This window comes from Aspergillus mulundensis, assembly GCF_003369625.1.
Source record: "Aspergillus mulundensis strain DSM 5745 chromosome Unknown scaffold_1, whole genome shotgun sequence".
NCBI lineage: Eukaryota > Fungi > Ascomycota > Eurotiomycetes > Eurotiales > Aspergillaceae > Aspergillus > Aspergillus mulundensis.
In genome coordinates this window covers 3210183-3234778 of record NW_020797889.1, presented here as the reverse complement: position 1 = coordinate 3234778, position 24596 = coordinate 3210183, and the positions used below count along the sequence as shown (strand labels likewise).

At 45.8% G+C, this 24596-nt stretch overlaps 6 protein-coding genes across 6 annotated transcripts; 3 read left to right on the top strand and 3 right to left on the bottom strand.

Moving 5' to 3' along the window:
- Nucleotides 1–216: 216 nt before the first annotated feature.
- On the top strand, nt 217–1860 carry DSM5745_02533 (putative DNA repair protein rad9; the record flags this gene model as incomplete). The annotated part of the gene is made up of 7 exons (XM_026744549.1): nt 217–330; nt 387–527; nt 573–708; nt 754–969; nt 1020–1621; nt 1671–1790; nt 1834–1860. 7 exons carry the CDS (start codon nt 217–219, stop codon nt 1858–1860), a joined length of 1356 nt encoding a protein of 451 aa, XP_026607712.1.
- A 57-nt stretch (nt 1861–1917) lies between these two features.
- Nucleotides 1918–3228, bottom strand: DSM5745_02532 (uncharacterized protein; the record flags this gene model as incomplete). Its single annotated transcript, XM_026744548.1, has 1 exon — nt 1918–3228. The coding sequence occupies one exon, from the start codon at nt 3226–3228 to the stop codon at nt 1918–1920; it is 1311 nt and encodes a 436-aa protein (XP_026607711.1).
- A 636-nt stretch (nt 3229–3864) lies between these two features.
- DSM5745_02531 (putative MFS phosphate transporter) lies at nt 3865–6024 on the bottom strand (the record flags this gene model as incomplete). Its single annotated transcript, XM_026744547.1, has 4 exons — nt 3865–5225; nt 5273–5415; nt 5471–5650; nt 5711–6024. The coding sequence occupies 4 exons, from the start codon at nt 6022–6024 to the stop codon at nt 3865–3867; spliced, it is 1998 nt and encodes a 665-aa protein (XP_026607710.1).
- A 3462-nt stretch (nt 6025–9486) lies between these two features.
- On the top strand, nt 9487–9879 carry DSM5745_02530 (uncharacterized protein; the record flags this gene model as incomplete). Its single annotated transcript, XM_026744546.1, has 1 exon — nt 9487–9879. The coding sequence occupies one exon, from the start codon at nt 9487–9489 to the stop codon at nt 9877–9879; it is 393 nt and encodes a 130-aa protein (XP_026607709.1).
- Nucleotides 9880–13182: 3303 nt separating this feature from the next.
- On the top strand, nt 13183–14115 carry DSM5745_02529 (uncharacterized protein; the record flags this gene model as incomplete). Its single annotated transcript, XM_026744545.1, has 1 exon — nt 13183–14115. The coding sequence occupies one exon, from the start codon at nt 13183–13185 to the stop codon at nt 14113–14115; it is 933 nt and encodes a 310-aa protein (XP_026607708.1).
- Nucleotides 14116–16586: 2471 nt separating this feature from the next.
- Nucleotides 16587–17728, bottom strand: DSM5745_02528 (uncharacterized protein; the record flags this gene model as incomplete). The annotated part of the gene is made up of 5 exons (XM_026744544.1): nt 16587–17059; nt 17107–17238; nt 17284–17334; nt 17381–17600; nt 17678–17728. The coding sequence occupies 5 exons, from the start codon at nt 17726–17728 to the stop codon at nt 16587–16589; spliced, it is 927 nt and encodes a 308-aa protein (XP_026607707.1).
- Nucleotides 17729–24596: the final 6868 nt, after the last annotated feature.

The following is a 24596-nucleotide window of genomic DNA, read 5'->3' as shown; positions in this document are numbered from 1 at the left end:
ATGCAGCCTCGCATCGCAGTCCATCCCCATCCTCGGCGCTGCTTATGTAACCACGCTTCCTTGACTGTCATCACCAGCACAACTTTGTCTTTTCGCGAGTGATAAAGACAGAAAGCAATTCAAAAATTGCAAAATCTTCCAAGGCATTAAAGTACTTTCACATCAAGGTACTGAAGGAACGCGTATCCCATCTCCCAGGATTTGTTAATTGGCCCGATGACCACTCTATCCTTCTCCCTCCTCCCGGAGGCTCTATCCCAACTACACGGTGCCCTGGTATGCCTATCAAAATACAGTGACACCGTCGGCTTCGAAGCCGAGTATGACCTGGTATGTCCTAAAGTCAATCAGAAGGCGAAACGTAGCAACTCTGACCGCGAACCCAGCTCCGTCTGAGCGCGCTCAACACAAGCAAAACCGCATACTCGTCTTTCGTGTTTCAAGCAGAGAACTTCTTTGAGGCGTACCAGTTTGGCATAAGCAATAATGTCGGTTCTCGGAAGTTTAACTGCGAAGTGTACTTAAAAGTATGGATTCCGAGCTACCGATGAGGAGCGTGCTAACGACTCCAGGCGCTACTCTCTGTTTTCGTTGGGAGGACAAGTCGGCGAGACAAAGACACCGCAGTTGAACGCTGCGAGTTCGAGGTCCATGAGGATCCCGACGAGACTGAATGCCGGCTTGTCATCCGCATGATATGCGGACTTGGTTAGTCCACCCGTGGACGGTCTGGGCCATCACTTACAGTGGCAGGTGTGATCAAATCCTACAAGCTCACCTACGAGTCTACGACAGTCCAGCATGCAGTCTTTGACCGAACATTGGCGACAAATGAATGGACTATTGAGCCGATCTTCTTGAAAGAGATAGCAGCGCATTTTAGCCCGTCGGCGGAGCAGCTGGACATCTATTCGGAGAATACGAAGGTGATTTTCACTAGCTTTACAACTAAGATCACAGCTGGAAAGGGTTCGTCTATCTCCCGAACCCGTTCTATTGAGTATACTGATGGATACCAGACACCCTCCGACAACCGGTCCACACATCCGTCGCCATCGACAAAACAGACTTCGACAACTACCTCGCGGACGACGGCGTCCACCTCGCCATCAGCCTAAAGGACTTCAAAGCGGTGATACCACACGCAGAAACAGCCGGTGTCCTCATAACCGCGCGATATACGCGACCATGCCGGCCGCTGCAACTCGCATACGACTTTGATGGCATCAGAACGGAATTCACTCTTATGACGACCGGCGAAGCAGGACCGGAGGATCTACCCAGTTCGTCGAGGCCTGTACGCGAGCTTTCGGCGAGGCAAACTCCTGCTCCTCGGACTGTGCCTGTACGTGCACCGAGTCGAGCAAGTAACAGCAACGGGACCTCAGCTAGCACGAGACAAACTGCTCCTCCGCGTGGCAGGCCTATCCGCCCTCTCACGGGCACATCCACACGGGGCACACAACAGAGCACACAGGCTACAGCTGAGACACAACCAGCGCCGTCTATGAAGTTTGACAGTCTGTTTGTCCCGGCGGATGATGATAGGCAGTGGGATGTCGCTGAAGAGGACGAGGCCGAGGCGGAGGATATGCTCGGCTGGGATGCGACTGCTGATCCGGTAAGACCATTTCCCCTTTCTTTCGTTGAACACGTTCTAACGGTATCAGGGTAATCCCGAGAGTTTCGGACCGACGTTGCGGGATATCGAACCCAACGTAGGTAACGATAACCAGATGGACCTGGGCGGCGATGAGACGGGGATCCCGCCGACGCAACGGATGTCACAGGTGAGTAATTCGCGATGCGTATCTGCAGTGCTGACACCCGTAGCTTCATGGACTCGGACTCTTCGACTGAGACCTTTCCTCGTGGAATCGCTATCCAAATTCATGCTTGCTCGCCAGCTAGAGTCGCTCAAGAAGCAATAATCCAACTCGTCGCACACCCCGCGCCAACCCCAACGACCTGAACGCTTTCAGGAAGCGGAATTCTCGCGGACACACCCTTAACATCACCCCGCGCATCCGTCTCAGGCCCGCAATTGCCATGCTCGCCCCATCCAAACGCCACGACGCTGCCCCCGTGCCCACAGCCATCATCCAGCAGCGCAAGACAATGCTCACTTCCCACCGCCACCTCTCTAACCCTCCCCAAATCACCAGGCGGCAACTGCCCACGGTCATCCCGTCCCCAGGCCAGAATAGACCGGTCGTTCTGATGTACATAGACACCGTGCCAGCTAGCATGCACACGCAAGTAATCCCTAACATCTTCAGAAGCGGGAATCCCTGTCGTAATCCCCCACCTGTCCCTGTCCCTGTCCCTGTCGACTAGAGAACCAGAGCCAGAACCAGAGCCAGGGCCCAGAACAACAAATTCCCCCCTCTCCTGATCGCCGCATAGAACCGTAAACTCCCGCCCGCAGACAGCGTCAGAGACAGCGAAGTCCACACCCATCCTCCCCAGATCGATCCGCGTCGGCGTCCAAACGACCTTCTCGCTCGCTAGTCCAGCACCGAGCTGCCCCTTCCTCGACGCACCCCATCCGTACACGGATCCATCCGAGCAAACGGCAACGACGTGGCCCATCGCGCCCGCAACAGAAACAATCTTCACGCCCGGCGGCGGGAAATCGGGGATCCGGACCCCAGTCCGCGGCACCTGCGTCACGCCAGGACCGAGCCCAAGTTCGCCCTTTGCGCCGGATCCAAGCACAAAGACCACGTCGCCGTCACTGTCGCTGTCGCCATCTTGGTTCTCACTAGCCTCAGCCTCAGCCTCAGCCTCAGCGCCAGCGCCAGCGCCAGAAACAGAGGCAGAAGCAGAAGCAGAAGCAGAAGCAGAAGCAGAAACAGAGGCAGAAGCAGAAGCAGACGCAGACGCAGAAGCAACCAAAACACTCCCCTCCCACGTCGCCGCCACACCCTTGAAAACCCCAACCCGAGATCCCGTCTCAGAATCCGTGATAATAACACGCTTGAACACCGACTCGCCCCATCCGGCACCATACACCCGTCCGTCTGTCAGCAAGACAAGAGTATGGTTTCCGCCCGCGACGATGCGCGAGACGGTACGGGCACTTGCTACCGTTGACTCGGACACCGTATTCCCAGAATCACCATGTTCCTCGAAAATACATCTCGTCGGCACGGACACGTCCGCGTCGTGCCCGATGCCCAGCTGGCCGGAGCCGTTTGAGCCGAAGGCGAAGAGGGCGGGTGTCATTCTGATATTAGCATACAGGGAGGATAATCAATCGCAGCAAGCGAACTCTATTTCAAATCCGCAGCCTTGTACAGATGCCATTACACATCGCGAAGTATGAAGGTGGTGTTGATCCTCGGCTCGAAGGCGTGGGTTTACACCGCCTTGTGTCCCGCCCGCCGCTATCGGTGAGCGATGTGAAAGCGCGGCAGAATAAAACATCCGTAATTGGTTTAGCGGTGGGACGCGGGAGAGACCATTGGATCTCGGAGCTAAGACTCGGACCCGCCTTCCAGTCTTCCAGAAGGTGGACGGAAGCCTCGGCTCTTGGAATCATCGGAATTATGGGCTCGGGGTCCACGGCGATGACCAACTTTTTGCTGGCGATGGAGCCGTGGGATGCCAAAGTGAGACGATGGGTCATGAAACCATGATTTATGGACAGAAGTCAATTTGAACTGGAGCATGATGCATCGCTGAATTAATTGTTCAGTAAGGTGTAATATCTATGTACTAGGGTATGTAAGTAAAGCAATCCGCCTGCTCATGAATGCTGAATGCATGCAAGTCTTGAAGTAAACGAAGAATTAAGTAGATCGCCGCGCCTGCAATTGACTGCCTGGAACTCAAACAAAGGGTATAAAAGACATTTTCCGACTAGTTTTCTTGAATAGAGTTCTCCGTCGAATCGTCCGACCGCGCAGCAGGAGGAAGCGCAAAGTCATCACCTTTGCTGGGCTTCGCCTCCATTCCGCGGAACATGGGACTTGTGCGGTAGAAGTAGTTGTTGACGTGGCCGGTCATGAGTTCGTCATCGCCTTCCTCCTCGGCGTTCTTATCCTTCTCGGAGACCCTGGCGGACATGACGGCTTCCCACTCGAGGCGGTACTCTTCGACCTTCTGCTTGTAGTCAAGCTCGGCATCGTAATGCTTGCCCGTACCACGGAGGCGTTCCCAGAGGGAAAGGTGCTTGGGGTGGACGGCGGGGCCGTGGTAGTCATGCTCGCGACCTTCACGGATGAACTTCCAGCGGCGCTCTTGCTCCTTGAGGTCAAGACCAGTGGTGTCGGGGAGGAAAAAGAAGGTCAGGACGACACCGGCAAGACCGAACCACGGAACGACGTAGAACTTGGTTTGCGTGTCGATGTAGTTGTAAAGAACGGACGCAAGGAGGGCACCGAGTTTACCGGCGGCGGCGGACATACCGTGAGCGGTGGCACGGATGGGTGTAGGGAAAACCTCCGCGGCAACCAGGAAGGTAACCGAGTTGGGGCCGAACTGGTTGAAGAAGGAACTCAAAAAGTACATCGCCTGGAATTCCTTGATGTGTTCCGGAGAGGTGTAGTACTCAAAGTGGAAGGCAGGGACGACGAAGAGAATAAAGTCCATGAGGAAACCGATGATCTGCATCCACTTGCGACCATACAGCTTGTTGTCGATCAAGAACGAAGCCATGTAGTAACCGCAAAGAGAGACTCCAACGTTGACCAAGTTCCAGAGCCAACCGGGCATAATGGAGGTCGACGCAGGGCTAATGACCTTGATAAATTCGGACTGGAACAGCTTGTTGCCGTAGAAGAAAACATCGTTGGCGAACCAGGCGCCGGTGGTTGCGACAAGACGGAATCCAAAGTGCTGGAAGGTCAGCTTGAGCGAGGCCACGTCGTAACCAGTCACAGACGACTTCTTCTTCGCGGCCTGCAGTTGCTTACTGGCAGACTTCATGTGGTAGGTACGGTAGTAGACAAGCCACAGAGTACCGACAGCGGGGATCGCGAAAGAAACACGGTAGGTCCACTGGGCAGAAACGGTAGAGTAATCAGGGTTGCCGCTGCCGTGGTGGAAGCAAAGCAGCAGGATGATGAGCAAAACCTGGTTGAAGAATTGGCCCCAGCCCTGCATCAAGAAAGCGCTGGTGACTTTGCGGCCACGGTGCAGACGGTCCTCCTTGGTAGAAACTTTGCCAGATCCGACGGCGTTCTCCATACCACTGGTGGCAGTCATGGGATATTCACCACCTGCAATATGTTAGCACGATCCAGCGCTTGCGGGCGTTTTTACTCACCAACGCCGATACCGTAGAAAAACAGAGACCAAGCGTAGCAAATCACCCAGCCGTTTTGGGTAACACCCCAGGCCGCGGTAAGCATAATAAGACCGAGAAACATGATCGCCGCGTCTTGAATCAGACCCCATCGTCGACCGAGCCTGTCAAGACGTCAGAAAATTGTCCCGGAATTCCAGCCCGCGTTATGGCGCATACCAGTCACCCACGATTCCGACCAGGATCTGACCGACAATAATACCGCAAATCTCGAGGTATTCGATCGCGTTGAGCCATTGCGTGTTGCAGATTCGCTCGCCTTCGTAGCTGGTGTCCCAACATGAGGCGAAGGCGGCTTGAAAGAGGGGTTTCAAGTTTCCGATCGAGAAGAGGACGTAACTAGAGAAGGACAATTGGTTAGGATTGGAATTCCCCGCAATGATTGAGAACGGCACTCACCCTTCCAAGCCCAGACCAGCACCGGGAAGGACCATATTCTGGAAGTAATACGACATTGGCGACAGAGGATCGGCCTTGAACATTTCCCAGATTCCGCCAAGTTCCCGCTTGGCCTCCCCCGCATCGTATGAGCTCACAAACTTAATTTTCTTGAAGAGGGAGAGGTCCGCCCAGTATGTGCCGTCCGCGGTGTAGCTGTCGTCCGGCCGGATCAAGGCGTCGAACGCGCCTTTCTCCTGCACATCCATATTTTCCAGAGGATCTTGTCCAGCGCCATGCGGCGCGTGGAGCATTCCAAAATCCTGGGTATCCATGGTGTTGGCTGTCGTCTTTTCACGATCGAGAAATTTTCGTGAAGCAAACGAAGGCTCTTGGCCGCCGACAAGAGTGCGGGACAAGAGTGCGACAAGACTTTTGGCGGTCTTGGTCACCGACTTGGAAGCGAATGAGTCGATCAAAGATGCAAGCCAAGCTGTCGGACAGGAGAAGAAGAATATATAAGTTAAGAAGATAGCTGATCGAAGAAATAATAATCTGGGTAGGGCGGAAACCGAGGCGAGCAACGTGCGAGGACGGTGGCGTCTGATACGGTCGAGGGCAGTCCCACTCGAGAGTGGAAAGACTACTGGGAAGGTGCTCACTCAGAGTGGGACAGGACGGCTGCCCGGCTGGTTCAACTCTACTTGCTAACTGATACAGCTTTGGCCTTCATAGGCGCAAAAAACCGGCACAAATCTTCCCTCCATTCGCTAGGAATGGCTTCATTATTCTGGCATTCATCTGCACTATTTCTGCTAGAGTGGAAATCCGATGGAACCTAGGTCGAACTTGGCAGCGGAACTGCCTGAGCTCCCGGCCAATCACTCACGCACGTGCAGCAGTATTGGCTGAGATCGGAGCCTAGATTCCCCTACCGCCTTGGTGGGCGCAGATCCAAACGACGCCCCGACGCGCGGGGGTTAATCCTGGAGGGCGCCACCACTGCATCATCCGCCTTGGAAGCCTTGGAAGCGTTGCACCGCCGGGCAGCCCAGGCACGACTGTCCACCGGTCGCGTGAGTTCTTTCCCTGTTGAGCAGCGACGTCCGATCTCGAGTCTCGGCAGCATACCTTGCAGATTGCGACACGCGCAACGTGGGGGTGGAATGGAATGCCAGATAATTGACAGCTCAGCCAAGATGATGTGAAACCAGACTTCAGGATACTTTGAGTTCGACCACGTCCGGATTTATATCCCCTAACGTTTATATGCCCCGCGGATTATAGGCGCTGTCGAAAAATCCTGTCCACCGTGGCGGCCTGGATGGGTCATGTTGACGCCCGTCATCATGCATTGCCAGCAATTCATCGGTGTTGCACGAACGTGAAAACAACGGTCGGGGAATCCCCTTGCTACATATCGATCCATGAGTGTTCTGGGTCCTGAGGCTGTCATCGATCGTACCCGATATCCCTAGCATAAGCACGTGCAGCCGTTCGGGGCATCCATAGGACCCCTAGAATGATAAGCCATGCCACCAAACTAGGATCGGCCTAGACTGACCACCACATCGAACCACCATCACATCAAACGTTCTTGCGAAGCTTGCGTTACGCGTATCGTCATTGTGATATCGGCACACGATCCGGTCTGGAAGTTGCCTGTCATTCCTTCGAGCCAGCCACTGCAGTCATGCTCACTCCACGAAGCTGAGGCGGATAGTCTCTGATGGGTAATCTCCGCGTCTGAAGGATACGGCGCATACTTCGTTACCCCATAGTTCCACTCCGTTCCGGGAGGGTCGCGTAAGCACGTGTTCCTGTCCCGTCCCCTTATAGGAAAAACGCAGAAGTCCTGACCTGAAACAGGACTCTTCCCTCCGAAATCAGCAACGATGTTCTTCGTAATCTCTCAGAGATATGCGCGGTCTTGTTCAATGCTGACATTTCTCTTTACCGAACTGGACGCGATGGCGCACCGCTAAATCGACGAGCTGGGGTCGGGGCTGCCCGGCTGATAGCCAAGTTTGGTTAAGCACTCTAGAGGGTGCAGAGCAGTCTCGGCGTATGACTCGCTGAGGCTTGTTCTGTTGGCGCCTTGTCACGTTCGTCGACACTCGAGATTGACTGGGCATGTAATATAAGCCTGGCGGTTCGGGCGGTCGCACTAGACGATCCCTCGAACTTTCATAGCGAAGAGCAATTCCCTGTGGAGTGTGAGTATGAGAAAAGGGGGCAAATGGGTATGAGTGTGGATATGATGTAACTGGTGAATGGTCCGAGGGCGGACGCGATGGCTGCTTGGTCGTGTAGGTGGCCAGACAGGGGTTGAGGTTGCAGGAGACTTGAGGAGATAGTAGACGGATGTATATCCACGTGGTGTGATTATGCGAAGAGACTGGAATCGCGGCCGTGGTCAGAGCCTGGCCAATAGCCCGTTGCTCACGCTGTTGGTTTATTTTCGAATCGTTGCTAAGTTCTAACTTTAGCAATTGGCCAGTGAAATTGAGAATCAAGAAAGTTATCAGGCCACGCCAGCAGAAAAGCAAAAACTCTCAACCGGGAAGGAATAACCGAGACCTACTTCGGCCTGTTGAGGGAACCGAGCGTTCCGGTGAAGCAGAGTCCGCGACCCTCGTCCATCGTCTTCGTCAAACCCTTCGTCTTCAATTTATTCGCTGTCGCCGCCCCTATCAGCCACACGTTTGTCTCGGGGCCCGTCTGTGCCCTGCTCCTGACAATGGTCAGATCTAAAGGGGGTTTGCAGGAGGACCCAAGTCTGTAAGAGTAGGCGCTGAGGTTGAGGTTGAGGTAGGCCAGGGCCTGACCTCCGATAGAGCTTGGTGTGTTAGTCTTCAGCCGATTTGCAGAGCTTCAACGGGCAGAACTGACATGGCATCAGAAATGTTCTGGCCCTGGCTCAAAGGGGACCCCACGACTCCCTGATCAGCTAGATGATTCATTCTCGTGGGGATGGTCGATGATATTCTCGGCCCTGGTTGAGACGAGTTGTTTGGATGGTGTTTGAAGGACCGGTGTCTCGACTAGTTTCTGTGGGAGGGAGAAGTGAAGAATCAAGAGATCGTGGACGCGTCCCAAAGACGATTGTGGAGATTCGAAGCTGATACTGGAAGTGACGATGGATGGTTCAGTTCAGCAGACGTTGATGAAGTTGGCTAACACTGGGAAAGTGATGGCTGAAGTGGAGGAAGACATGGTCAAAGTTACAACGTTTGCTCCCAGCCCAACCAGGTCCCCTAGTGCTACTTTCTCATAGCATTCTATATTGTGCCCATACGAGCGCTCTTTGCTTTGCCCATTGATGTATCAGTGCCTATGAGCGACTTCCAACAACGCATCTTGGGACATCAAAGCAACAAGCTCCGTCAGAACAGGATCTGATCCTCCAGCATGCAACGCAGTCCAACGGGCTACAATGGCATTCTCACGCTACATCCTGAGTCTCTCAAGAACATATCTAGGTCTTTTTCGAGGCTTTCCCTCCGTTTCTAAGGTTGCCGCCAGCTCCATAACACCGTGACGCCTCTGGGAACCTCACATTTCAGTCCGCCTCAATCCAGGCCGAAGCCCTTTCACCAACCACGAGGCCCTCGATGGCCATATAACGGGCACCGTCACTCTGACGTTCCGTTCTTTGGCTATCGATATTCCAGCGCCGACGATGTGGCCCCCGACAACTCTGAGACGGCTGCCTATTCCACTACAAGAAATATAGTTGAGTTCAAGGGGGCTTCATCGTGGAAAGAGAAGCAAGAAGCGAAATCGCACAACAAAAAATGAAGAAACAACGGGAAGCATACAGAGGAACGCCTGGCAGAGCGTCACGAATTTCATCTCCGGCGCCTACCAACTGCGCGAAGACCAGTCACGGCCTCTGCTTGTACATCTTCCACCTCTGGGATGGCTCGTCGAATATCATGCTCCTCGCCGGTGATCCAAAGATGAGAGAAAGGCAGTCAATCGATGAAGAGAGCGTGGACACCGGCCGCATGGATCAGTGGTACAAACTGGAAGACGAGGAGCTGGTATACGGCTCCTCAGGCAATTCCCTTGACCCGAAGTCTTCCAGAGTCTCAACAATGGCCTGCCAATCCACGCCGAGGCTGCTTATCAAAGTTGCGGTGATGTTTATACCACCCCTGTTCCGCCGTCTCCTCATGGAAGACTGAATGCCCTCACAAAGGCGTTGCGAGTGTGAAAGCTGGCCGTTCTCACAGACAATGGGTGTGATCTGGAGGACATCTCTGTCCTCGGATCGTACATATCGCAGGCCCAAGCTAGGGCTAATTCCGCTGGCCAGAGTTCTTAATTGAGCGTCCATTTGACTTGACCGAATGATCACTCGGTTATTGATCCGCCCCATGTCCGTTTCGGGAATCTGGCGTGTCCGAAATACTGATTTATGCATGGTGCACGGTGAGTTCAAAATCGGCCAAAGCGAACAGTCCCAATTGATGCGTGACACCGCACGCTACGAGAGGCTCATACTCCCGGCTAGGCTGATTTCCGCACACTTATTACTGACTAGTTTACGTGGAAGTGCGGTCAAACTTGATGCCTGCCCTGTCAGACAACGGACGTGACCCCTTGCTCGAGGTGTATGAGCTGTCTGGTCACAGTGGCACCACACTCATCGGTTATTATCAGACCGTACCTTCCAAGTATGCAGCTACCTAGGAATACACCACGTTGGCCATGTTGGCTAGGCCTTCTCTATTACACTAGTGACAGTCCCTTGCAGGTAGATGTGGAAGTTCTGGGCTTAATCGCGTACCGGTCCCTTGCAGATTCGGTGGAGCTGACACTACACTTGGCAGGCACTGAGGCAAATCAGTTCCTTCACTGGCCTCACTAGTCAAGCATCCATCCCGGTCACAAGACTCACCACTGATACCCGGATCTCTGCGGCTCGAGACCGGAAAATGAGAGGCAAGGCGCGTTTCAGGCTACCGACGTTATTCTGTCCGGCACAAACATCTCGTCGTTCATGCGCAATCGAATCCATCGTTACACTGCAGCGTACCTTTTACCTCAGGTCAGACCCACAGATGCCACCTCATCTTTGATTAGATGGCGGTGACTTCGAGAGAACTGAAACTTTTGAGGACGTGGCCCCGTAGAGAACCCCGCTCAAGCCATCGCACCAAACCTGGACCTCAACCATCGAATCTAGCCACCAGCCCATGTTATTGATCTCCTTGTGTCACCTTCGGCATCGCATCGCATGCCGATAGACACCGAGGCATTAATGGAACCCTGCAGCAATAACCCTCATTTACCCAATCCACTACCCATATCGCTCTCTCGAGCAATCCTATCGCCAGAAGGAAAGTCCGCGGAGGCAACTGATTTGCACAAACGAATACCATACTTTTGTCACCAATACTACAGAGCGAGAGGTATACCGAAGACCGCCTGGCCCATCCCTTGTTACACCCATCCTACCCACTCCTATGCATTGCCAGCAAATCGCCAACCAGCCCACACTATTGAGATCTCCACTCAGTCAGAATCAAGACCACGTATCATAATCCTCGTCATCTCCGTATTCGTCCCAGTCGCTCTGGCCCTTGCCTTGCTTGCACACATTCCCGGGAACACACTGACCGCTCTTTATGCTCGTCAGCTTCATCTGCCTGGAGTTGCCGGGGACTCAACGGGTGGTATACCTCTGATCTGTAGAACCCATCCCTACAATAACATCCAATAACGCACTGAAGTGTGCAGATGTTGACCTCGTCCTCGAACGTCTCGCACGTCGGGTGGCAGGCGGATCCGCAGTCTTTGTGGACTTCCTATGACCATTTGTTTGGTCAGGTGAGCATTCCCCTCGAGGCCTTGTGTGGAGAGAGCAGGTTGCTGTAGGTGCGTACATATTCATTGCATGGCGGGCTGCTGACGGCTTTATAGGCCGTGGCGCTGGTGAGTAGGGCTCCGAGGATGAGGAAGAGTCTCATTGTGACTGCGATGATGATCGAGAAAGAAAGTGAGAAATCAGAGGCACCTCAGATGGGAGAGCTAAGCTAGTCTTATATTTACGTCAGTAAGTAAATTTCTCGCTTGGTCCGGAATGGACTTCCTGCATCGCCTTCAAGGGTCTGATTTTGAACCGAACTGATACCGCTCGCAGGACCAATTATTGATGCGCGCAACATATATATCTCTCCACCATCCAGTGACGGTCGTCGTCAAGTATGTACCTGCGTTCAGGGTGCTCGGCGTCGTCATACCCATGCCCGGAGGGAACAAGGATCTCGCAATTTCGAACTGGCCCGCCTTCGGTGGAAGAGGATCATATATTGGATAACGTGTCTCACAAGAACGACTCTCGAGCTCTACAGTCCGACTTCTTAGCTCCTTCACTGTCTGGAGTTTCCCGCCTTTACTCTCGGGACGGAACAGCTGCCGAAGTAATATGGGAGAGACAGCTGGAACAAACGCTTGAGTTGATAAATGCACGGCTGTCTACTTCGGCGAGTCCTTTCTCCGCGTTCTTACAGCTTTGTTCTTGGATATTGGGACATCCGGCGGTGGATCTGGATATTGGACGATTTCCCTCCTCGCGAAGACATGGACTTGGGCAAGGGGAAAAAGCCAAACCCTCGCTTTCGCACCTAAGCAAAGTCCAAAGCGCTTTGTTGCCAGTGATTGCTCAAAGAGAATCAATGTGCTCTTCAAGGTCTCTGTGCGGTCTTTGATCTCAATTACAACTGTGGCAGTTCAGGCGGTCTCTGGTATGGCGTTGCTTTGCTCAGCATTCAAAGCTGTGCCGTTACCTTTCATCAGGTCGGTTTGCCAGGCCAAAGCCCTTTGTTGCCTGCGATAGCTCAAAGAAAACCTCACAATATGCATTCAAAGAGCTCTGTTTGGTATTTGATCGCAAGTATGGGCAACTGTGGCAATTCACGCGGCCTGTGGGAAAGTCGCTTTGTTCGCGCCATTACCTTTCGTGCGGTCCGTTTGCCGTCAATGGCCTGCTTTGACAAACGCAGCTTCATTGAACGTAGGCACAAACAAGTAAGTGCTAGTTCTTTGCCGACTTTTGGCAGTACATACCCTCCGTTGGTGTCCTTATCCATGGATGCACCCATATGACTCAGACATCAGTACCTAGAGACAGCACAGCCCCCGCTAACTCACGCTATAGCTTAGCGCTGCGACTGATTAGACTGGCAACACCTTGACTCATTTGTTTTGGAGTGCTCTTTCTTCTTTGAATTACTTTGGCACTTGGCAGCGCCTTCTCAAAGCACGTCGCGGCTAAGGGACATTGAAAGAGCTTCAAGACAAACGAAGAACCTTAGGACAAACGAAGAACCTTAAGACAAACAAAGAACAAAAGGCCAGCTCCTCCGGTGGGGTATATAAGTCCCCGGTGACGCTCACTTTAGGATTATTATAACTCGCATTTAGCTGGTCGACGATATCGCTACATTGCTATATTGGTACATCACTACCTACTCACAACGACCATGACTTCCAATTTCAAGTGTATCAAAGAACGAACCGTCAACCTAGCAAGTGACGCCGACACCGAAGTGCCCTCCGAAACCATGGCCCCGGCCGAAACCCGCAATTCAATTCCCGATTGTGTCGTGGGAGGCAAGATCCGAGAGGCAAGCTTTCATGCCCCCGGTCAGATACCAGTCCAGGGCCGGGTGAGTAAGAGCTGGAATGAGCTCGACAGCAGCTTCAGCTACTACGGCAATTGCAACAAGCTGCAGAGCCTCTGGAGCTTTCTCCATCTCGTTGTCACCAACCCGGAAACTGCACAGTGCGTGAGACAGTTGACTCTAGTCAATCGGGACCGCTACAAATCGTTCAGGCCTGAAGAGGCCACTGACCTGGACGCAATGATCCAGGACTGTAAAGGGATATTGTCTGCCCAGCGCCTATTGAATGGTGTTGGTGTCATCAAGAAATTCGGCTGGGCTTACGATTCGACCGAGCGAATCTATTGCCAGTGGCTCTACCGCCGTTACCAGAACGAAATCCCCCTTGACGATGTCATGGCCAAAGCCGGGTTCGACCGTGGTCTGAGGGCTCGCGCAAAGCAAGTGCTGAGCGACGGTAACCTGGCGGCAGGCTACATGAGCCCGCTTGTTGCTCTGATCATAGCCTACTGCCCGAACGTTCACGAGCTGACCCTCGAGCTTTTACCCTCAGCGAGAGATCCCTGGTTTGACTTGATTATGGCCAGTGCCACCGGGAAAAGCTTCAACTGTCGCGGCGACCGTCCATTGCAGAAGCTGAAAAGCCTCTCCATAGTCGGATCGAATGACGACGAACCAAGCCGGGCTGCGAGTGACGACCGGCCATTTCACCTTCTTCCTTTACTCGAAGAGTTTACTGTCGTTTCCCCCAAGACGGACCTGGCCCATGGATCACCGAACAGAGAAGCCTGAGAGTTGTTGCCTTCCGACTTGGTATTTTGAACGGCAAAACAGCTTGATTAAACAGTGTGCTGATGCTCGCTACGTTGAAGAAATGGCGTTCACAGGTAGATTAGAATTTTTCGCCAGTGTGTTTTTCTTCATAGGACCTTTGGCAAGGAATGGCAATCACAAAATCATATGTGCATTTGATTAGCATCTCATGACAACCATTAGATAAATAAAACTACAGTACTACATTATCGAACCAACCCGTGGACGAAAATCTCTCAACCAAGCTTCCCCGTCCTAGACAGCAAGCACCGCAGTGAGCGGCCAGCTTGTACCTATCTAGATTAAGTCCTTACCCCTATACCTCATCACAGGGCATGCAGATGAAAAACCACACTCTGTTTCGCTTCTTGCACGCCCGCTCCCTATCATGTCTGCTTCGACAATCCGGGGGTTCCGCTTGGCCGATTGAATGGAGGGCGAGTTATGGGTAGAGTACAGGATGCCCATGAGTGATAGTCTCCAGCTAGACGAGATCCCTTCCGGTTCCAGCATAGCCCAGGGAAGCAGGGAACCCGTCATACATGGATGGCGGCACCTACTGACAAAGAAAGAGAGAGGGCAGTATGGTTGGTGGGTGTGTATCTACCCAAGGGCTATTTGTTGTCCCCCGCCTGTTAGGTATGATTCTTTGACTCTGTTCCGGTTGCTTGTAGAGTCGGGTAATGCCTAATAGGGTAAGCCCTCCAGCTGGCATGGGGTTGTACCTAAGCAAAACGGGGGCGGATATTTCTTTGCCTATGGGGAATCATTAAGCATGGCGTGCACGCGTAGATAAAGCCCGAACGATGGAGTAGCGGATAGGTGGTACGTAGGAAGGTTGCTTGAGATGTCAACGATATCTGAAACCAGTACACTCCTGCGTCTAACAATGGATGGGTGGGCGGAGAGCCCTAACGTCCATAGCCTGTATATAATCTAAATGGCACATCCACAAAGTATCAACCGTGTCTTCTTATCCATGCCACGTCTCAAAGTCCTGTTCCGGTACTGGACTCAAAGAGAACTTCCATTCCTGAACACTTAGAAATAGTATTTTCCTCCTTGGATAATCCTTGTTGAGTATGAATAGGTATGCACGTGGTATGGCTGTACCACCATAGTCCGTTGTCCCCCCTCTCATTCCTATTCTTTTCTTTTAGACCCATTATAACTAGATTGCTATTTAAATGCCGCCCAGCAGCAGGCGCACGCAGCAACAGCAGCAGCAACAGCAGCATATGGATCTTCTTCGACCCGCAGACAATCCATTGACACGATATGCCATCCGACCCGCATATCGACCGCGAGCAGCCATACGACGAGAATATTGGAAACACCCGAAACGCCGACAAGGCGCTTGGCCGCAACATCGCCGCAGCAGCGAGAAGATCTAAGCGTTGAGACGTCTATTTGGGGGTGGGAAGAGTGCCAGGTTGTTACGGGGTGCGGAGAGGCTGTATCTGGGTGGGCGTTGAGCCTGCCTAGGTGGATATACCGGGTACGGTTGGTGCTGGAGGGAAGATGGTATCCACAGGTACAGGTAGGTTCTTGAATCCCTGGACTTGGAGGGAGATGCCGGACGATACCCTCCTACTATCGAGAGGGATGCTTGTAGAGGGTATGACATGGGATGGTACCTAGGGTAGAAACGGGGAGCTGCTTTTGCGTATATCCCGGTTTTCTGCAATGGCTATTCGTCAATGTACATACATATTTAGATACCCGTCCATGAAACTAAGAAGGTTCTAATGTACGAGTCCTGATTTTGGCGCACCTGAGCACCCTCCATATCCATAGCCAGGTCTTTGATACAAATACAGGTTCGATGATACCATAGTTTGCGAGAAGAAACTTAAACTTTGAGTAATGCCAGATCGCGTGCCCGTTCAGTTGGGACTGGATAATTCGGGGCAGGTTCTGAGCCATGCCTGGGCCCTGTGGTATGGTACTAGCTGCCCAGGGCCGGATGGACACCCGGGGCCACGGGGCGAACCCTAACAGCTGGGCAACGGCAAAGCTCTCCCCTTGTTTACCACCGCATGAAGCTGAGACAAGGAACCTTGGAAAATAACGTCGATTTTTGATCCAACCACCAAGCAGCTGATAGCGAGCACGCATCACCTCATAGCTCGTGAAAGAAGAAAGGGTATATACAAGAGAAATCTAGGGTAGGTATCTAGGAAATAGGGTAAGTAATGAAGGAACGGAAGTCACGCCCAGGCCACAGGCAATGAAAGCTCCCGGAGAGGAAGAAAAGGTGAAAGAAAGAGGAAATCCATCCGCGATGCAGTCGCAGTGCGCCCAATGCCCCAGCCATCCAGACTAGAGAGCCGACCCTACCTACGCAGGGAACGGACTCCACCCGGGCCCCTGTTCCGGCCTGGCCTCGCCATCATGACTGTCTTGGATCGTTAGAATGGTGCACTGCACGCAGACCTGAAGCAATCCGCCTACCGCGCATGAAACCCCTGGCCGTGCCCCTGGTCCTCATGAACAAAGTACTCATGGCGCACCGCAATGCCGGGCCCCATATTCGCCGGCGTCTCAACAAGCTCATCCTCGCTCTCATGCCGACTCAGCTCCTCGTCCCCGCTCGTATTCCCCGTCGCGGAACCCAGGCGACTCCCGTACGGCGAATGCAGGCCCGGCGAGCCGACGACCGTCTGGCTCTGCGAGAGCGACACGGAGACGGTGGTGCGGTGCTTGCTGGCTATGTTTGCGGTTGGGCCGCCGGCGCCGGAGCCGGAGAGCTCGTAGCCTCGTCGTTTGTTGGAGCCGTAGGTGCCGGTTCGGGAGTGCGAGCCGAAGACGAGGGTGCGGAGGACGGGTAGACATGAGGCGATGATTGCGATGGCGGTTTCGATCATGGAGACGGTGCAGGTGATCATTTGCTCGTTGAGGTGGGAGTAGATTGCGCGGATGACTGGGCGGGTTAGGGGAGTCCTGATGGGGGAAAAGGGGGAGGCGTACTGCTTGTGATGACGACGAGGCCGCCGAGGAGGAAGACGGAGATGACGCCCCATTTCTGACGCGGGGGCATCTTGAGCCGGGCGACTTGGGAGATGGGCAGGCAGATGATGAAGACGTCGGAGAAGATGTTGACTGCGCTTGTTAGTTCGCCCAGCATCTCAAGCGAGGTTGACATACAGAGGATCGTCAGCCAGTAGTTGATCGTGGCCGGCTTCTCAGGGCACGCCACTGTACAGCATTAGCCTCATCCATCCAAGCAGATTGTAGAGCATACACGTTGGATCCAGCAGCCCCTCCCACTGCCTCTTGGGCGGGTAGCATTTGAGCACGATATCAAAGAACAGGACAAGCCAGGTTGCGCCGAGAACAGCCAATGTGATGTTATAAACGGTCTGGTAGCGGGTGCGATCGGCAAGACGCTTGTAGAAAAGCACCATGGCGGCCTTGATCAGCCACAGCGAGGTGACATAGAGTGTGGAGCCGGGGATGATCATCTGCAACGAAAAAGCAAAAACGCGTTAGTCCGGGAAATCGCTTTAGTGCAACGGTTATTGTATAGTAGACTGCGTACCTTCAACATCTTGACGGATTGTTCGATCGAGGCGTGGCCCATGTCGGACATTCCTGCTGCTGTTAGATCGGATTCTAGATCCTGGGTTGGTCGCGAGGGGCGCACCCAGGTTGAACATGTAATGCTGGATCGCCAGGTCACCGATCAGACAGAGGGCGGCCAGAGTGACGAGCAGGTCGTCGACGTAGAGGCGCTTGAGCAGGCGCCATCGGGTAATGAGGCGGGCGACCTGGAAGACGCAGGCGACGACTGTGCAGATGTACCAGGCCACCTGGACCGTTAACGATTGCTCGTAGCGATGGGAAGAGATGAGAGCGTACCACCTGGCCAGTATCCTTCCGAGCCATGTCTGCAGCCGGTTATTCAGGCAGCAGCAGCAGCAGAGCCGGACGAACAGCGCCAAAGACACGGGTGCAGCAAGTTATAAAGGAACCTCAACCAACAGGTGGGAAGGCGATCCATGGTGGCGACAAGCAGCAAGGGTTAAACTTCAACCAAGGAACTCAATTATTGCGAGAATCAGTTTCCAGACTGTGGCCTGCAAGGTTCGCTGGTTCGATGGAGCCACTGTTCAGATGGGAAGAACGCCCGATCTCTTGTCTACCTGGAACATCCTTACACATACAGAGGGGCCATCATTGTAATCTAGCCCTGGATATAAGAGGCCACGGATAGATTACAGGGTTCTCGTGGTTTGAGATCAGTTTGGAATAGCTGCCTCTTGCGTATGCACCCCAGAGTCCAACCGGTCGAGCGGAAGCCGATACAGACATGCACCCAAGGCATGCCATGGACAATCGAATTGTAGCAAACCCGGACCAAAATAGAGTGATGCATCACGGACACCACAGATCCTCAATTCTCCAAGCTTGGTCCAGTGCACCTGCAGACATGCAACAGCCAACAAGCCCGGCGTGCTCCGAGTCCAACTCGACCTTCTCGATCAAGCGTTCGTGATCGAATCGATCGAGCAGTGAGCATTGAACAGTTCTGAACTTGCAAGGACCCACCTAGCTAGCCTGAGCATGAATCCTGTTGGACAGTTGGACAGTGGACTGTGTTCTGGAAAAACCTCGGGGCCAGTCAGACTCAGCGCTCGCTTACAGTGCAGCTCCACCGAGTTAGGGCTGGTGGGGTCTCAGCCCTGAAACAGCAGCAATCCCGACGATCGGGCCTCAATAGCCTCGGTCGACCTCCCACGGTTCCGGGCTCTCCGAGATGCATTATTGATTTGTTTCCGTGGTTGATCTCGCACTGCTACTACTAGAGCGGCCCACCTATTACCAAAATCCCACCCCTTAGCGAAACGCACTTTTAAAACTTTATTTTTAATTACCTAGTATTAACTCCTTAACTTTAACCATGTGTAACTTTACTAATTTATTATAAAAATATTTAGTAAGTAGTTATTTAAAATTAGCAAATAAAAATTTAATAAAATATTTAAAAAGTTTTTTTAAATAAGGGCCGCGAGTTACTTATAATTTTATTTAATTTACTTATACTAAATTTATAATTATTATCCCCTAGTTTATACTAGTTATATAATTTTAAAATACCTAAAACTAATAATAAGCTGCTTAGTAAAATTAGCGCTATAAAAATAAATATATTATAAAAAAAAGCCTATAAAATAATATAAAAAAACCCTGCAACATGCCTATAAAATAAGGTTATTTTAATTATAATTACTTAAATAAAAAAAATTAAAAAACATGGTATTAAGCCGCGAATAAATATAGCCTACCTTTAATAACTTTTTAATATTATATATAAGGCTGTTAAACTTATTAAAAAGCTTATATATTAAGGCAAAAGCTATTTTTAATTAAAAAGGTATTTTTTAGGCGTAATATACTATACTAGGTTAAATTTAACTTTTTTTTAAATATTAAAATATTGCAAGACGCTGTTAATATTTTATATAAATAAAAATATAAGTAGTTAGGCTATAAATTTAAATTAATTAGTATAAACTAGCATAAAGTGTCACACCCACGGGTGCCAAGCCCCGATAAGATAAGGGAACTAATAAAATAAGAGTCACGGTGACGTTAATTTAACACGCAGTAATAATATTACCACTATTCTAATAGTATATTTAAAGCCAACGCCCTAGTAAAAAATAGTTAGCTAAGAGTTAGTTTTTATATATTCTAGGCCTTAAAACTTAATATTAATCCCTTATTAAATAGCCCTTTTAGTACTTTATTTTATACCTGGTTAGCCTACTTAAGGTTTTTATAGTTCTAACTTTTTTACTTATTAACTACCTATAAAATATGTACTATGCCGCTAGTATACTCATGCCTTATTTTTAAATAGGATTATTTTAATAATTTTAGAGAAGGATCCTCCAATACTTAATAATTTTTTATTATTAAAATTATTAAAAGTACTATTATAAAAAACTATTAAAATACTTGCAAAATGCCAGTAACCTAATAATTATAAAATATAAAAAGGTATATTAAATATTTAAAGAATTAATTAGCTAAATATAATATACCTTTAAAGTAATATTAATATTAGGATAATTTACTAAAGAATTATAGTAAAATTAAAGATAAAAACATACCTAAGTATAATTTTAATTTTAGCTTATAGCAATGCCTTAACTAGCTTAGCACTTTAAAATTAAACTTTAAAAAAGTACCTAAAAAATATAAATTAAATTAATAGTAAATTTTAGGAGCTTTAACTATAATAAAATTAGCATGTAAAAGTAACTAGATTTAACATGCTAATAAATTAAAGGGTATAAATAAGAAATACCAAGAATCTTTTTAAAAATACTTTAAAAAATAAATAGCTATAATCCTAAAAAGTTTAATAACTAGTTTACTAAATACTATGGTTAAACTAAAATTAACTTATTAAAAAAAAGACCAAGATCCTAGGGACTTTACTAATTATTTAGCTATATTAAAATAGTATTTTTTAAAAAATAATAAAAAAATATAGATTTAACACTATTTTAGCAAGCTTTTACCTTTACTTTAAAATAAAATTTATAATCTTAATAATACAAAACTCCTAGATATTAAAAAGTATTTAGTTTAACTTACCTTATAGTATTAATTTTATATATTATATTTATAACCTTGCATTACCTTATATTATAATAAATAATTAAAACCCGCTAAATAAAAAAAAAACACTATTAATTTAAAAGGGAATTAACATGGATTTACCCGTGGTAAAAAAACCTAAAAAAGGAATTATTTTATAAAATAAACTTTTAAAAAAAGTTATAATAAAATACCTATAAAACAAACTCCTGGTATAATAAAACCCCCTTAAAGTTATACTAGAATAGTATTAAATTAGGATTAGTTAAAATTAACTTTTATAATATATTTTAAGTACAGAAAACCTGGTTATATTATACCTAATTATATAAAACTATTATAAAACCCTAACTTTTAGCCGGTAAATCTTAATTAAACTACTAAAGTTTATAAAATAGTAGTTAAGAACCCTTAAAATAAAGAATATTATAAAAAAAAGCAAGATAATTAGCAAGAAGGTAAGTATATAAATTAAAATAAAAGTAAAATATATAAAAAAAAAATAAAAAAAAAGCTAAAGTAAAGTCTTATACCCTAGCTTAATATTTAAAAATAAAAATAGGTAAGTATTTTTAAATAAAAATAATAGTAAAAGCTCCGCAGGACAAGATTAAAACCAGGGCGGACTTAAATACTAAAGTAAAAATAAATATAGTAAGTATAGAATTTATTAAGCGTGCTTATTTAAATTAAGCAAAACTTTCTTATTTTATTTTAAAGGAATACAGTGGTTAGCAAGATAATTTAAAAAGAGTATAAAAAGTACTTATTAAAGTTACTAATTTTAGGGGTATTATAAAAATATTTAAATAGCCTTATATAAAAATTAAGCAAACCAAAGTTAAATACTTAATTATTTTTTTTATTATAATTATTTAAGCCATGTACATTTATATAATAGTAAATTAATAGTAATTTAGTAACAAAGTAGTAAAATACTAAATTTTTAAATAATATAAGTTTATAAAGGCTTGTAGGAATTAAGCTTATATATTTATTATTATTTTTTTACCTAAAAAAGTTTATAATAGCAGCAAGTTAAATTAAATAAATAATTTACTACCTAAATTTAATATATTTTAAGATGTATTTTCCTTACATGGTGTAAAAATAATATTTTTAAAGTTAGTACCTACGCATGGTATTATAATAATAAATGGCTAGTTACCTTTTTATGGGCTAATCTACCCTTTTTTACCTATTAAATTAGCCATGTTATGTTAGTATATTAATAAAAATATTTAATATAGTTATATTAAACCTTTTAAAAGTCCTGCCGAAGCACCTATTTTTTTTATGCCTAAAAAAAATAAAGGCTTATAATTATATATTAATTATTAAGGGTTAAATAAAATAATAATTAAAAATTAATACCCTTTATCTTTTATTTTAAAAATTCTTAACTAAATCTTGGGAGCAACCCGCTATACCAAAGTTAATTTAAAAAATGCTTATTATTATATCTAGGTTTATAAAAAAGACTAATAAAAAATAGCTTTTTAATATTAATATAGTTACTATAAGTATACTATTATACCTTTTAGTTTAACTAATGCTCCTGCCACTTTTTAAAGTTATATTTATTTTATAGTTTATAATATTTTAAATTAAATTTATGTTATTTATCTTAATAATATTTTAATTTTTTTTATTAACCCTAAGTAACATGTTAAGCATATTAAACAAGTTTTTAAATAGTTACGCAAGGCTAAATTATTTACTAATTTAAAAAAATATACCTTCTTTAAGAAAGAGGTAAAATTCCTAGGTTTTGTGGTTAATTAAAATAATATTAAAATAAACCCGGAATAAGTAACTACTATAACCTTATAAAAAAAACCTTATTTTTATAAAGCCCTGTAATCCTTTTTAGGTTTTATTAATTTTTATTATTATTTTATTTATAATTTTGCATAAATTACCTTATTATTAACTAGTTTAATAAAAAAAATATAGCATGGGAAAAAAATTAGGCCCCTGTAATTTTAAAAGCGTGAAAAGCTAGTGTTTTAATTTTTTTTTAATACCTTTATAAAAGCCCCCTTATTACGTTATTTTAACCCTATATAAAAAAAATAGTTAAAAGTAGATGCTAGTAATACAGGGATGGCTAGAATTTATTTTTAACTAAATAATATAGGGAAATATTACCTAGTTATGTTTTAATTTTATAAATTTATTAAAGTAGAGATTAATTAGTTAATCCTGGATAAGGAACTATTTACTATTATTTAGTTATTTTATTATTAGAGGTAATACCTTAAAGGTTCCCCTTATAAAATAATAGTATGGTTAAATTATACAAATCTTTATTTTTTTATGTAGCAGCGGAAGTATAGTAAAAAGCAAGTAAAATAATATATAAATTTAGTAGTATATAACTTTAAAATTTTATATTATTTAGGCAAGCATAACCCTATAAATACCCTATTTAAAAGGTATAAAAGTAAGACCAAAACAGTTTTAAAAAAAGATTTTTTAACACTTATTAAAAAAAAAATAATATAAGGTATTAAAGTGTAAATAATTACTTGCCTAAACTTAATATAAAGTCTTTATAAAAAAAAACTTAATTTAAATAAAAAATAAGATATTTAAGTTTAAAGTATTAAGTGTAACAAGTGCTCTAATATTTTTAGGAAATTTTCTTATTTTTAAAATAAAATAAAGTTAAATCTTAATTTTAAAGACTGTGGTACCACAGGCATATAATCTAACCTTAAAAAAAATTAGGTTTTAGCCTAGTGTTAAGTCCAAAATATTATATTAGTTAAAAATATTTACTTTAATTATATATTAAATTATTTAATAAAGTTACTCTTAGTGTTATAATTTATGGATAATTAAACTTAAAAGCAAATTAAAGCCTTAAAGGCAAAAAATTAGGCTAAAAAAGCTAAGAAATTAAGTCTTAAAAACTAGTTAATTATAAAAAGTAATTTACTAGCTTTTTAAGATTAAATCTATGTCCCACTAAATTAAAGGCTTAGAACTATAATTATTTAAGTATATTATAATAATTTTTTAGTAAAATATTTTAATTTATAAAAAACTAAATTTTTAGTAAAATAAAAGTTCTTTTAGCTAAAAATAAAAGCTATAATAAAAACTTTTACTTATTTATGCCCTACATGCCAACACACCATGGCACCTTAATACTAACTTTATAAAAAATTATCCACCTTATTAAAACTAAATCACCCTTTTTTTAAAATTAGCATAAATTTTATTATTAGCCTACCACCTACCGTGTACCAAAAATAATATATTAATATTATTTTTATAATAGTAAATTATTATATAAAGTAGTATTAATTTATCCCTGTTTTAATATTAATCCAAGCCCATAAACTAGCCAAAGTTTTTTATTAAAATTAAACTTTAAATTATAGCCAGCCTAAAGGTATTATATTTAACTAAGACTTTTTTTTTATAAGTAAATATTAGGAAAAGCTATAATTTTATTATAAAACTAAATTATATTTATTAACTGCTTTCCACCCCTAAACTAATAAATAAACCAAGTGGATTAACTAGGTTTTAAAATAGTATTTATATTATTTTATTATAAAAAATTACCATGCCTGGCTTATATTACTTAAAATAGCATAATTTACCTATAATAATACTAAAAACGCCACTATTAAAATATTACCCTTTTAAGTTATATATAGCCAAGACCCGGAGATTATAGCATAGTTTAAGGTTAACCTTAAATAAATAAAGGTACCAGCTGCATTAGCCAGGATTAAAAAACTTAAAAAAATTTAAGCTAAATATAAAAAAAACTAAAAAAAAAACATAAAATACTATTAAACCTACTATAACAAAGGCTAAAAAAACATAAA